Here is a 12,727-nt window from a genome sequence, read left to right as displayed (position 1 = left end):
ATTTCTGATACAGGAAAATATAGTAATTCAACTGGAACCACCAGTGTTGGGGAACAAAATGATTGCACTGAACGTCTCACATCTCTGCCCTGCCGTTTCCATGTCCAGCCTCCAGCCAGGCTCCCTTGTGTCACTTTGAGCTCCAGGCTGGGGATCTCTGCTCCTGGTGATTTCAGATTGCTGAGGGCTCTGGAAATGCTGAGAGGGCCTGTGAGAGCTCCTCAGTCTGTGTTCCCATGGGAGCTCCTCTGAGTGGGGATGTGGGGAGCTGCTCATCACACAGACCTTGGTCCATGCCCTGTCCTGTCCTGTCCCACTGTCCCTGATACCAAAAGAGGAGATGCCAAACGGGGACCATGCTGTGACCTACACAGAACCACTGACATTCATTTCCAAAGCTTGGATTCCTCACTCAGTTGTCAGAAATTAGCAATGTTTATGGAGGAAATTCATTGCTGGAGGTTTTGAAAGCTAGCAAGAATGTGCACCATTAAATTAATAAAACCTCTTAAAAGGCATAGTAATAATACAAAGGTCTCCTGCTGCACTGCTTCATTTCTAGAGGAAGCAGTCTGTATCTTTAAATCAGTCTGTAAATCCTTTAAATCAGTCCTTTTGCAGCCCCAAAGGGTCCTTCAGTGTTCTCAAAAGAATTGCAAAGGAGAAATTGTAAACCCTTGATATAGTGCCTAGGGAGCAATTTAATTCTCAGGTTTTTTCATAATAGTAACTGATGCACCGGGCCTGAGCTGGTTATTAATTTCAGGTATTTGTTGGGGGAAAAAACCCTTTCATTTTCAATCTAATCCAATTAGAGTGAGGATTATTACTGCAGGCTTCCGACAGAGTGGTGATTGCCAATCAGGGTTTCTAGGTCACCTTTTCTTATTAGTCTGAGGCGCTCGCTCTGCTGCAGCTCTACAGCTCCTTCAGAGCCTGCTTCATTATTTTCCCTCTCCTGCTTTGAGTTGGACACACAGCAGTTCAAGGTAATAAAATGATTGTGAGGAGCAAGGTCTTCACTGTTTCCCTTTTCAAGTCACTAATGATAGGTGGGCATTCAAATGATAGTCCTTTCCAATAAGACACAAAACACACTGTAAGGACAGACAAACATGGAGAAATCCTGTTTCCCCTTCCTTACCCAGAGACTCATTGAGTTTTTTGTACACTCTTTCCTTGCCCTAATATGTAATTAACACATTGCAAGAAGAGTGAGCAGGTTAGAAGTGATGTGGAAAGAGAAAAGTAAAGATCTTTTTATTTGATTGGCTCCTTATTACCTGTTTCTTGAAACGAATCCTTGCAAATGGAAGATAGATCTCATGGGAATGTACAAACTGTCCTGTGGTCACTTGGATTTAGCAGGAAATCCTAAAAACAGAGTAATAAAACCCAGTCATGAATGGAGATGACCCAAAAATACGATTCTTAGCTCTACTGGACTAAGTTTGTAGTGGAATATGTCCCATTGTGCTGTAGATTGTGCAATCCAAAATGAGGATTTGCATTTATAGATCAGACACACAGAATGTCACCATGAGGTAACATGTGCAGCACGTGTATGACTTCTGACAGCTGTTTAAGGTGATCATTTCTAAAATACAGTAACATTTCTGTCTCTAATACTTGCATTGCCACTAATCTATATCTCTTCACAGATAGTGGTGTTTAAAATAAAAGCTACTATTCTTCCTTTTTTCCCTAAAAGAAGTTGCAAACATCCTAAACTTATCTTAACTTATCTTAACTTATCCTAAATGATCTTAACTTGATCATTTATCTAGAGATTGTTCTCAAGAGCATTTGAGTTTTAGGCCATGGGAATAATCTTTACGAGGGTGAACTGATACCTTTTATCATAATGATAAGAAACAATGGTGCTCGTGGGGAGAGTTCCAAGTTCTGTTGAGAGCCATGTGTAAAGGTTAGGAGGAGAGGAACTGCGGTGTTCTTTACTGCAGCTTCAGCGGGTCCCTTCAGCTCTCACCGTGCTGTATTTAGAAATGAGCTCTGACAGAGTGCTCTGTGTCCATCCCTTCCCCACAGCAACGTGCCCAGCGTGGGCAGCCTGGCAGACCAGGACTACCTGCAGATGAGCACCCCGCAGATGAGCACCCCGGTGACACTCAACAGCGCCGCGCCCGCCAGCAACAGCGGCGCAGGGGTGCTGCCGTCCCCCGCCACGCCGCGCTTCTCCGTGCCCACGCCGCGCACGCCCCGCACGCCCAGGACTCCCCGGGGCGGGGGCACCGCCAGCGGCCAGGGCTCCGTCAAGTACGACAGCACGGACCAGGGCTCCCCCGCCTCCACGCCCTCCACCACGCGGCCGCTCAACTCGGTGGAGCCGGGCACGGTGCAGCCCATCCCGGAGGCGCACAGCCTGTACGTGACCCTCATCCTCTCCGACTCCGTGCTCAACATCTTCAAGGACAGGAACTTCGACAGCTGCTGCATCTGCGCCTGCAACATGAACATCAAGGGCGCCGACGTGGGGCTCTACATCCCCGACTCGTCCAACGAGGATCAGTACCGCTGCACCTGCGGCTTCAGCGCCATCATGAACCGCAAACTCGGCTACAACTCCGGCCTCTTCATTGAGGACGAGCTGGACATCTTCGGCAAGACCTCGGACATCGGCCAAGCTGCAGAAAGGAGACTGATGATCTGCCAGAGCAACTTGATCTCGCAGATGGGAGAGGGAGCCAGGAGGAGCCAGGAGCCTCCCATGAGCCTCCTGCTCCTGCTGCAGAACCAGCACACGCAGCCCTTCACCTCGCTGAGCTGCCTGGATTACATGGCCTCCAACAACCGCCAGACGCTGCCCTGTGTCAACTGGAGCTACGACCGGCTGCAGGCCGACAGCAATGATTCCTGGGTGGAATGTTTTAACGCCCTGGAGCAGGGCAGGCAGTATGTGGACAACCCCACGGGGGGCAAGGTGGACGAAGCCCTTGTCCGAAGTGCCACTGTCCATTCCTGGCCTCACAGCAATGGTAGGGGCACAGCCGAGCCTTTTGTCTCTTGGTGTTTTGTGACTTCTGTAAATTTGGTTAGTTGTGACCCACATAATCTTTATGTTGGAAATGATAGGCCTAAAAATATGCTAGAGATAAAGTAGATTTCTGAAAGCTTATAAATTACATCTAAAGTACCAATAATCTGTCTGTCCTCAGACTTTGTGTCCTAAGTTGTGAAGGAGTTTGTGAAAGTTCACAAATCTAAAGCAGAGGCAAAACAAATTCAAGTATTTGGGGGAAGGCAGAATTAGGACCCCTTTTATTTTTGGAGAAGGATATAAATATAAACAGTCAGCAGAAAATAATTGCTCTGTATGTAAGTGTTAGGGGTAAAAAGGGGATAAAATGTCATGGGAAAAAATTACTTTTTCATTAAATATTACCTGTTTTATACTGGGAATGCTCTGATGTCTTGTGACCTGAGCTGGACACCAGTGACACTGAAAGGCGTGTGTAAAGGCCTGGGGCAACCAGTATTTTTGAAAAGCACCACACTGAGTGCCATCCAGCTAAGTAGAGTTGTCCAAATTCCATGGGCAGTGTGCAGAGCAATTCAAAGGAACAATCCACAAGACCTCTTGTTGTGTCCAAGGGATTGCTGTCCCTGCCTGAAGTAATTGCTGCTCCCTTTCTTTCCCTCGCAGTGCTGGACATCAGCATGCTCTCCTCCCAGGACGTGGTGCGCATGCTGCTCTCCCTGCAGCCCTTCCTCCAGGATGCCATCCAGAAGAAGCGGACGGGGAGGACCTGGGAGAACATCCAGCACGTGCAGGGACCACTCACCTGGCAGCAGTTCCATAAGATGGCAGGACGGGGCACCTATGGTACCTGCTCTGGGGGATGTGCCAAGTTAGACTGCAGCTTCCTGGGAATGGGCACTTTCTCCTGGAAATGTGTTAGAAAAGGGCTCTTTGTTAGCTTGGGGTCATGGGCGGAGCTTTAAAATGCCTCAAAAGGTATTTGTGACATGGTGGTGGAAGTTCTGCCCCTCCAGGGGATGAACATTTACAAGGAGCAGAACTGTGAGTGAGGCTCAGCCCCCCCACTTGAATGGTAAGGACATAATGGGAGCAGAGGGAGCTGCTGAAATCAGCCACATCCTAATGGAACAGAGGCTGTGCGACTCTGCAAATCCATAAAAACTGGGAGTGCTTTCTCCACCCAGGTTCCCATAGTCTTAATGAGGAGTTTCAGTATCTTCTGGCTGTAAGTGACACTTGTGGAATGCAGATTACAAACCAGATTTTGTCTGTGCACATTTGCAGAATAACAACGGATATTTCAATCTGTATTTCTTGCCCGCAATTTATTTCAGCCTTAACCAGTGCAGTCTGGTTTAGGTTTTCTCCTAGAGCTCCACCATGCTTTGCTCTATTTCCTCTCTATTGGTATTTGATATATTGCTGCTTTCCTTTGGGCTGCAGCAACTGGGGGTAACTCCAGTTCCTCTCTAAAGCTGTTGTGCCCCACCAGGAACACTTCTAGTAATTTTCCCAACATTTGTAACTTGAAGAGTTGGGATTTGCCAATTGTTACCAGAGAATAACACCAAAATTCCCATGGAGTACAGAGCAGAGCCTTTGATGGAGAGTCAGTGAATTTTACTGAATGCTGACTTTTTAATAAAGTTGAATTATATTCTGCAGGAACTACTGGGTATATTTTAGCTTGACATTTTCAGCAATATTTCTTCTGCTGAGGCAGTATTTGGGAGACACCCTGTTACAATGGATAATAATCCTCTCCATGGGGACAGCGGTGCTCAGAGCACATCCTATGGAGAGGGGCAGGAGGCAATTTTAGAGTTATGATGACTTTGTGTAGTATTATATACCTGGGAGTGAATTTCTTTAAGCATCAGTAATTTTGCACAACCCAGGTGGAGGTAGATGAAGAGCTGTAAGGTCAGATTTTGTGTGTTCCTGTTATTACTTGTGATTGAACAGGAACTCCTGCGCTGTGGTTATGGATATGACAAAGGAAAACCAGGAGATGAAGCCTCAGGAAGGGCACTATGTGTGCTTGGAGCACACTGGGAGATGTTTTATTGTAGCTTTCTAGGAAAGTTTAAGTGGTGCTTGGATCAGCTCCCTCCACTTTGGCCGACAACTTTGATTATATGACATTTCTTAAGTACGATATAAATCTTCCCTCTCCTTTATTAAATATTTTTCCCAAGAAGAAAGGCTGGGAGCACATGGTTTATCAGCCATGGCACACCCTTGATAACCATTTCCACTCCCTGATAAACCTGTAGGACATTCAGCACAGCAAGGGATGAGTGATTCCCAATATTCCTGTAAAAGAACCTGGGCCAGGGACCCACTGCAGTTAAACCAGCTATTTTAACATTTTTTCTTTATTTGGTTTTTTTCCCTGTGAAGGCTCTGAGGAATCTCCCGAGCCTCTCCCGATTCCAACGTTGCTGGTGGGCTATGACAAGGACTTCCTGACAATCTCTCCCTTCTCCCTGCCCTTCTGGGAGAGGCTCCTGCTGGATCCCTACGGGGGCCATCGGGATGTCGCCTACATCGTGGTGTGTCCGGAAAATGAGGCCTTGCTCGACGGAGCCAAAACTTTCTTCAGGGACTTGAGTGCTGTATATGAGGTTGGAAACACTTAGTAATTCAGAAACACTGAATTACTGCTTCTAAAGTGTCATTGCTGCTCTAGTGCATGTCCACTGGGAGAAATCCATTGGCTTTAAAGTAACAACTATTTGAAGAAGGGGTTTTTTTCATTCTGAGGGCTTTCTGCACTTTCAGAGTCCAAGAATGCTGTCTGAGTGACACTGGGATTCTCTGGGCATTTTGGGGTATTTGTTGCTGCCTGCTCTTCCCAGCCCCCATCATTCATTTCACAGAGGAGGCAGCAGTGGCATTAACAGAGCTGCAGCCTCCCAGTGATGGCCCAGCCAAGCCTAAAGAGCAAGGAGCACATTAAAGAAGCTGTTGCTTTCTCAGAATAGCTAGACTGGGGATAAAAACATTTCTTTCTATAGCCTGCACTCTCCAGTATGTCAGATTCCTTTGTAACCTTGGTTTCACTGTTAGTGCAGTTCAAGCTAACAGATAAGTGTAGCCTTTTTTAAAAGATGTTTATTAAGAAGCCCCCAGCTGTGTGCTGGGAATGAAAGGCTTAGGCCAAAAACCAGTCTGCAGAACTTCCTGGGGTGGTTGGCATCTTCTGAAGGTGTCTGTCGTTCCCTGCCCTTGCAGATGTGCCGACTGGGGCAGCACAAGCCCATCTGCAAAGTGCTGCGGGACGGGATCATGCGGGTGGGCAAGAGCGTGGCGCAGAAGCTGACGGACGAGCTGGTGAGCGAGTGGTTCAGCCAGCCCTGGGGCTCCGAGGACTGTGACAATCATTCCAGGCTCAAGCTCTACGCCCAGGTCTGCCGCCATCACCTTGGTGAGTGACACACTATCATCTGTTGAAAAATTAACAAGATATTACAAGGCTTTATCTTAATTTTTTAATTCTTCCATGGTAAATTTGCCTGCTTCAGAAAGTTGTGTTGTTTATTGCTGTAAGGGTCATGTTAGAGATTCAAAAGCCAGTTCTTATCATCTTAGAAAATCAGTTTGGTAAAAGGTGTTCGTGTATCACAAAGATCACAGACTGCTTTGGGTTGGAAGGGACCATAAAACTCATCCCATTCCACCCCCTGCCATAGGCACCTGACAGAGATAAGCTGTCAGAGACTGCAGAGCTGAGCACTACACAGTGCTGTTATTGCCACCCAGTCTGGCCAGAGATCACAATGTATCAGTCAGTACGAGCTTGGAGTCACAATGCCCAGAGTCAGTCCTGGTTATTAAAAACAATTGATTCATATCAGTTCCATCTGAAACTCTGAGGAGTGAATTCTAAAGCAAACATTGGTCATGGAGATTCCATTCTCTTAGCATTTGTATACTCTCAGAATATTGCAAAAGTGCAGGGAATGTTGTCCGAGCTGCAGGTTGACGCAGGTTCCTTTGATGTGTCATTAATCCGTCTTCCCATGCCATTCCAGCACCTTACTTGGCCACCCTGCAACTCGACAGCAGCCTCCTGCTGCCGCCCAAGTACCAAGCAGCGGCTCCGAGCCAGCCGCAGGCAGCTCCGGGCAGCTCGGGCCCCGCTCCCTCCAGCTCCTCCTCGTGTGTCTCTGCCGCCGCCGGGGCTCCAGCCACGGGCAGCTCCTTCAGCTCCACGCCCAGCGCGGGCACCACGAGCCTGCCGGCGGGCAGCGCCTCCTCCTCGGGCTCCTCGGTGCCGCAGCTCTCCGCGTCCTCTGCCACGCCCGGCGCCAGCCAGATGGGCACCTCCTCCACGCCGGGCTTCAGCGGCAACGCTGGCTCGGGCCAGAGCAGCGGCGCCGCGGGAGGCTCTGCCGAGCGGCCGCAGGGCAGCGCGGGCCCCGGGGCTGACAGCGAGCCGGGCCCCAACCTGCCCCAGCAGCAGCAGGAGGGACAGGAAGGGTAAGTGAAGCGCTCACACGGCTCCAAGTGCTGCTCACTGACCCCCGTCCTGGGCTCAGCCAGCCTCTGAGCCTTAGGGAAACCCTTCCAAGGAGAGGCCTCTCTGACAGGCGCAGCACAGCCGAGCAGGTGGGAGTGCAGCAGGGCCTGTTCTGTTTGAAGCACTCACTGGAAAAAACACTCCTTTCTCATCACAAGAATCCCAGGCTGTATAGATATGGAGCTGCCTTAGGACCCTCCAGCTGGCCTGTCCTTGCAGCACCAGCAGCACCTGGGTGTCAGGTCCTCTGCAAACCTGTGGCTTGGCACTGCAGGTACCCCGTGGAGCTGAGTGCCTCTTGCTCCATCACACCTGGCAACATTAACAGATGCAAAATGAAATCCATGGATTTTTTTCCCTAATTTTCTTGCATTGCAGGTGTTGTTTTGCAAGCAGGCACACTGTGAGGTCAGAAGACATGATTGTAGCCCTGTTATTTTAAAATAAACTTGGGCAGCACAACTTTTTTAAAGACTTCATTATGAATAGCCATCCATCACGTAAAAATTAAGAAAAGGTTTTTTAGCATCATATGTAAGTAACTTCCTGAAGGAACATGTTTTTGATTACTCCATAATAATGCTTATTTCTGATAGTCCTGGTGTGTGTTATGGAGAGGAAAAGCTCACATCCTGCTGTAGCTGGGCTTGTCCTTGAGACATCTGTTCCCTGATCTATGTAAAACATGCTTTGAGCAGCTGCAGGGGCTTCTGACAGAGTCTGAGCTGCTTTGATCACTTACAGATGTTGAGCCTCTCTCTCCTGGCTGAGGCACAGGAGGAGCATTTTACCAAGTAAGAAATGCTCAGCCACTCCTTCTGTTACCAGTGGAGCCTTCCCTGTACCTGAGCAGGACTCCAGGCTCCATGAATTGCTTTAGCACTTCTAAATTCCTGCTCTCCCCCTTCCACCTCTCCTGAAGGCAAACCCTAAACTGCACCAAAGCCCAGAGATGCACCTACATGAACACAGAGCTAATAATAGGCAGCTTTTCCATATTCTTCAGCCATGATCTGGTCTGATTGTGTTCCATGAGATGCTGTTAGACTGTGTGGTACCTTTAATGCATGAATAACCCCAGGTATCTTAGATTAGGAACTGCTGTGAGCACAACTCATCTCAGTCCCTGTCCTCACGGGTTTTAGTTTACTTCTGGCCATGAGAATCCCTGAGCTCTCCCTTCCCCTGGCTCAGGCTGGCCCCAGGCAGAAGCAGTGCTGACCATGGCTGTGCCTTTCCCCAGCCCGTCGGAGCGGGAGCGGATCGGGATCCCCACGGAGCCGGAGGCTGCGGACAGCAACGCCTACCCTCCTGCCGTGGTCATCTACATGGTGGATCCCTTCACCTACACTGCCGACGAGGAGTCTGCCTCCAGCAACTTCTGGCTCCTGAGCCTCATGAGATGCTACACAGAAATGTTGGACAACTTGCCTGAGAATATGAGGAATTCTTTCATTCTACAGGTAATTCTGCCTTCCTCTGTATCCTCACACAGTCCCTCTGTCACAGCATACCTGTGATAAGGACACTCTGCTAAAAGAGAAAAATGGGGGTTAATATATAAAATGTAGGTGTCATTTACAAATTATTTTGTTGTCAATACAAGTCTGTATGTTAAAAAACCCTCATGTTTGTTTTGATGAGGAAATTAGAGCAGCCACAGTATCTCTGCATCAAGTCTGTCCCATGGTCCCAGTAATTCTATCTACTCCATGCTTCCTGGAGAGGGACTTAAATAATTGAAGTTGCAACTGGAGTTGCCATTGCCAAAACTGGCCAGTTGCTCCTTTGATTCCTTTACATGTTGTTTGCTGTTTATATTCCCCTGATTTATACTGTTTAATCCAAAAGAAGTATGTGAAACCAGACATATAATGTATAATATAACTATTGTATTGTTATTATCTGCTTCTTAAAAATAATTTACCATGTAACTTAGCATATAATAACAGTTACTTACTATGGAATTGCTGAAGAATTGAATTTGTGCAGCCAGAAGCAGCTCTTGGCTTCTTGCCCAGGCTGCATTTTGCCAGGCCTCCTCTGTCACAGGGGCTCAGCCTCAATACATGTGGGGGGAATGGGAGGCCAGAGGGCACAGGCAGAAACACTGTGGGAAGGATTCCTGTGCAGCTTATTCCTGTCTGCTCACCTTGTATCTCAAATTATTAAAAGTATCTCAAATTATTTAAAAAAAATTGGAAGTTCTTGTGGTGTGGCAAATTGGGCATGGAAAATTTTCATTGTTTTTGATAGTTTGACCTCATTGTCCCCTGAAAGGATGGGGGAACTGTCACCAAAATGTTTCAGGCTTGGGGATGAACTAAAAATCAGATCACAACTTCATATCATGGTGGGCTGCAGACAATTGATTGATCCAGACCTGGAGACACTAAGAGCAAAGCAGTAGGAGATACTATGGTACCTGCAAGACAAGAATTGTGTAACCTCTGCCCTGCCATTGGCTCTCAGGCTCTATCACACTGACCCTTCTGCTCTGTGCTGTTTGTTTTCACATTTACTGTTTGTTCCTCAAAATACATTTTGCCACTTGAAGTCAAACCAGCCATTTTCTCTAAGTCAAGGGAAATGTGATCCAGTTCCAGCACTGTATTCTCGCAGCTGTACACAGCATACACAACATGCAGTTACTTCAAAATAAATCAAACCCAAATGTTTGCAGCTTTATTACAATTCCTGTATAGAGGGGAAAGCCCAGCTCCTGAAATCCTTGGGTAAAGCTGGCTTTTGAAAACACACAGGCACATTTAGCAGGCAGAATGTGCTGCCAAAGTTCTGATGGTTCAATCAAGAGCCATAAAGTAGTAAAAGTTTTGTGACGCTTAAGTTTTATTACCACTGAAAATATTTGTTGAAAGAATCTGTTTGGGTCTTGTAGTGTTGGCTACAACATAAATGTTTTGTATTGACACTTTCTGCTCCAAAGATTCCACTGTAAAAGGAGAGACACTTCCACAGCCACATGTGGGACTTGTACAATAAAACCAGTAGATAAAAACAGTGAGGTTACAGGGATTTTAGTTTTAAAATGGATTTGATCTGAAAACGGGATTTTTGTCATGCTTTGTTTCCTTCTGAAGTAGTGTTGTGCCATTTCTCCTTCCTCTTCTTGGTGTGCGGTTTTGTCTCAACCCCCAACCTCATCTCACAGGCAGATCTCCCTGTAACTCTAGTTCATTCTTCTTGAATCTGTGAATCCTCGTGGGCTGCTTCCCCGTGGCTTTCTGAAACAAAACTGAGCAGCAGCATGAGGCTGCTGAGCTTCCAGTGGGTACTAAACTGAAAAGGAGAAACAACCACACAAATCATTGTAACAGAATCTTAATTGTGTTCTCTCCACCCTCAGTAAGGATGACACCATAGTGTGCCAATTCCCACATGCCAGCAAACAATTCCTAATCCTGACCGCGAGCCACAGAGCCAAACCTGCCTGAACACAATGTTCAGGGATTATGTGGTTCAGACCACCTGCAAGTGAAGATGTTGGTCAGAAAAACACTTCTGAAAAAAATCAGTGTTTGAATACAGGTGTTTGGGTTTTTGGATTAAAATTCAGTATCTCATTGTGACAGAAGCAGCAGTTTTGTCCCAGGGAGTGCAGTCCCTAGCTGCTGCAGCCACACCAAGGGATCTGAAATTCAGTCATGGAGCATCCCAAAGAGTCCTGGGTGTACAGTGACTAATGACTGTGTGGATCTGGTTTGATATTATTGAGCAGCTCCTGGAAGCCTCTCAGCCCTGTTTTCTTGTGTGTCTGAATCCCACAGATTGTGCCTTGCCAGTACATGCTGCAGACAATGAAGGATGAACAGGTTTTCTACATTCAGCACTTGAAGTCTCTGGCATTCTCCGTGTACTGCCAGTGCAGGAGGCCTCTGCCCACACAGATCCACATCAAGTCCCTCACGGGCTTTGGGCCAGCTGCCAGCATTGAGATGACCCTCAAAAATCCTGAGGTTGGTATTGGTGGCAAGAAAATCAAAGTCTCTTAATAGACTGTAACCACTTTCCTCAAATATCAAAGAGAAAGAGTAGAGAAAATAGTTGTTGGGGATTTTTTTTCAAGGTATAGAAGACGATGATAAAAAGGGAAAAGGCGAGCTAATACTCAATAGAAAATAGTAAGAAAAGCATCAGACTAACTTGCTTTCAAAACATTTTAAGCTCATGGTTTTGAGTTATGAAGTAAAAGGTTAAAGATCAGTGTGAAAGAAGAGAAAATGAATGTCATTACTTGGGATTCTGAGTCACTTTGTGGTTTCAGTCTATAGTGCTCCAACCAGAGTTTAAATCCAACTTTTATTTCTATTCATATATATGCATATATATGAAATAAGTTCCTGTGCCTAATTGCAGATGTTATATTAATTCCCTGAGGTAATGAAGAAATCCCCTTCTTCGATGGGCTTATCTTTCATCTGTTTTTTAAACTGTAAATATTAAAGCGCTGATTCTGGAATTTCAGGGATTTCAAAGGAAGAATAATCCATCCTGCTTTCTGTGAATGTTTTGCATTCTTTGAAAGATAACAGTGAATATTTTATTTAGATCTAATGGACCAACGAAACGCTTAAATACTTACCTTGGCATAAAGAGCTGCTTGGGAGGGTTTAAAAACCTCAAAATGCAAAATCACCATAACCCAAACCTATTGGCATTTACCTATTGCATTTAATTAATCTCTATTTATTGCATTTTACACATTTGCTCTCAGTCTGCACTGCAGACTTTCAAACTTTGCTGAAGAATTAAGAAAATACCCTGACCGTTTCTTAATTATGGAACATGTCTGGTGAGGCCCCTCATGTTTGTTCTCCAGAGGGGAGTTCCAAGGCAAGGATGGGTTTGGGGTGACCATGTGTAGCTTTGCAGAAGAAAAGCTGGAGGTCCTGTTGGATATGATGGATGCTCCCAAGGAGCAGCAGTTGGGCTCCCTTGGGAAGGTGCTGGCAGCACAGCCAGAGAGGTGCTTGTCCTCCTCCCTTCTGGGCTCCTCAGAGCAGGAGACTCGGATGTACTGGAGCAAATCCAGCCAAGGGCCTGCAGGTGATAAAGGCTGAGGAGGATCTGACAGCTGAGGGGGTTTAACCTCCTGCCTGTGTCACAGACTGGTCCAGACTGCTTCCATACCCTGCTTTAGCTGTACATAAAAAGAAATCTTTAGATAAGATTTGAAGTGC

The 12,727-nt window shown here is 46.7% G+C and overlaps 1 protein-coding gene across 2 annotated transcripts in view; it reads left to right on the top strand.

The window, feature by feature from the left end:
- MED13L (mediator complex subunit 13L) overlaps positions 1-12,727 on the top strand; it is a 166,199-nt gene that overhangs the window by 141,280 nt on the left and 12,192 nt on the right. For both annotated transcript variants that reach the window (XM_085076156.1, XM_085076157.1), the window contains 7 exons: positions 2,050-2,996; positions 3,665-3,844; positions 5,405-5,628; positions 6,239-6,431; positions 7,039-7,486; positions 8,770-8,989; positions 11,315-11,503. In XM_085076156.1, coding sequence (XP_084932282.1) covers positions 2,050-2,996; positions 3,665-3,844; positions 5,405-5,628; positions 6,239-6,431; positions 7,039-7,486; positions 8,770-8,989; positions 11,315-11,503 — 2,401 coding nt within the window. The remainder of the gene's footprint in view (positions 1-2,049; positions 2,997-3,664; positions 3,845-5,404; positions 5,629-6,238; positions 6,432-7,038; positions 7,487-8,769; positions 8,990-11,314; positions 11,504-12,727) is intronic.

The sequence above is a fragment of the Lichenostomus cassidix genome, chromosome 15, assembly GCF_008360975.1.
Source record: "Lichenostomus cassidix isolate B80296 chromosome 15, HeHo_3.0, whole genome shotgun sequence".
NCBI lineage: Eukaryota > Metazoa > Chordata > Aves > Passeriformes > Meliphagidae > Lichenostomus > Lichenostomus cassidix.
Note: the sequence above shows the minus strand (reverse complement) of the source record. Positions and strands in the feature narration are given on the sequence as shown.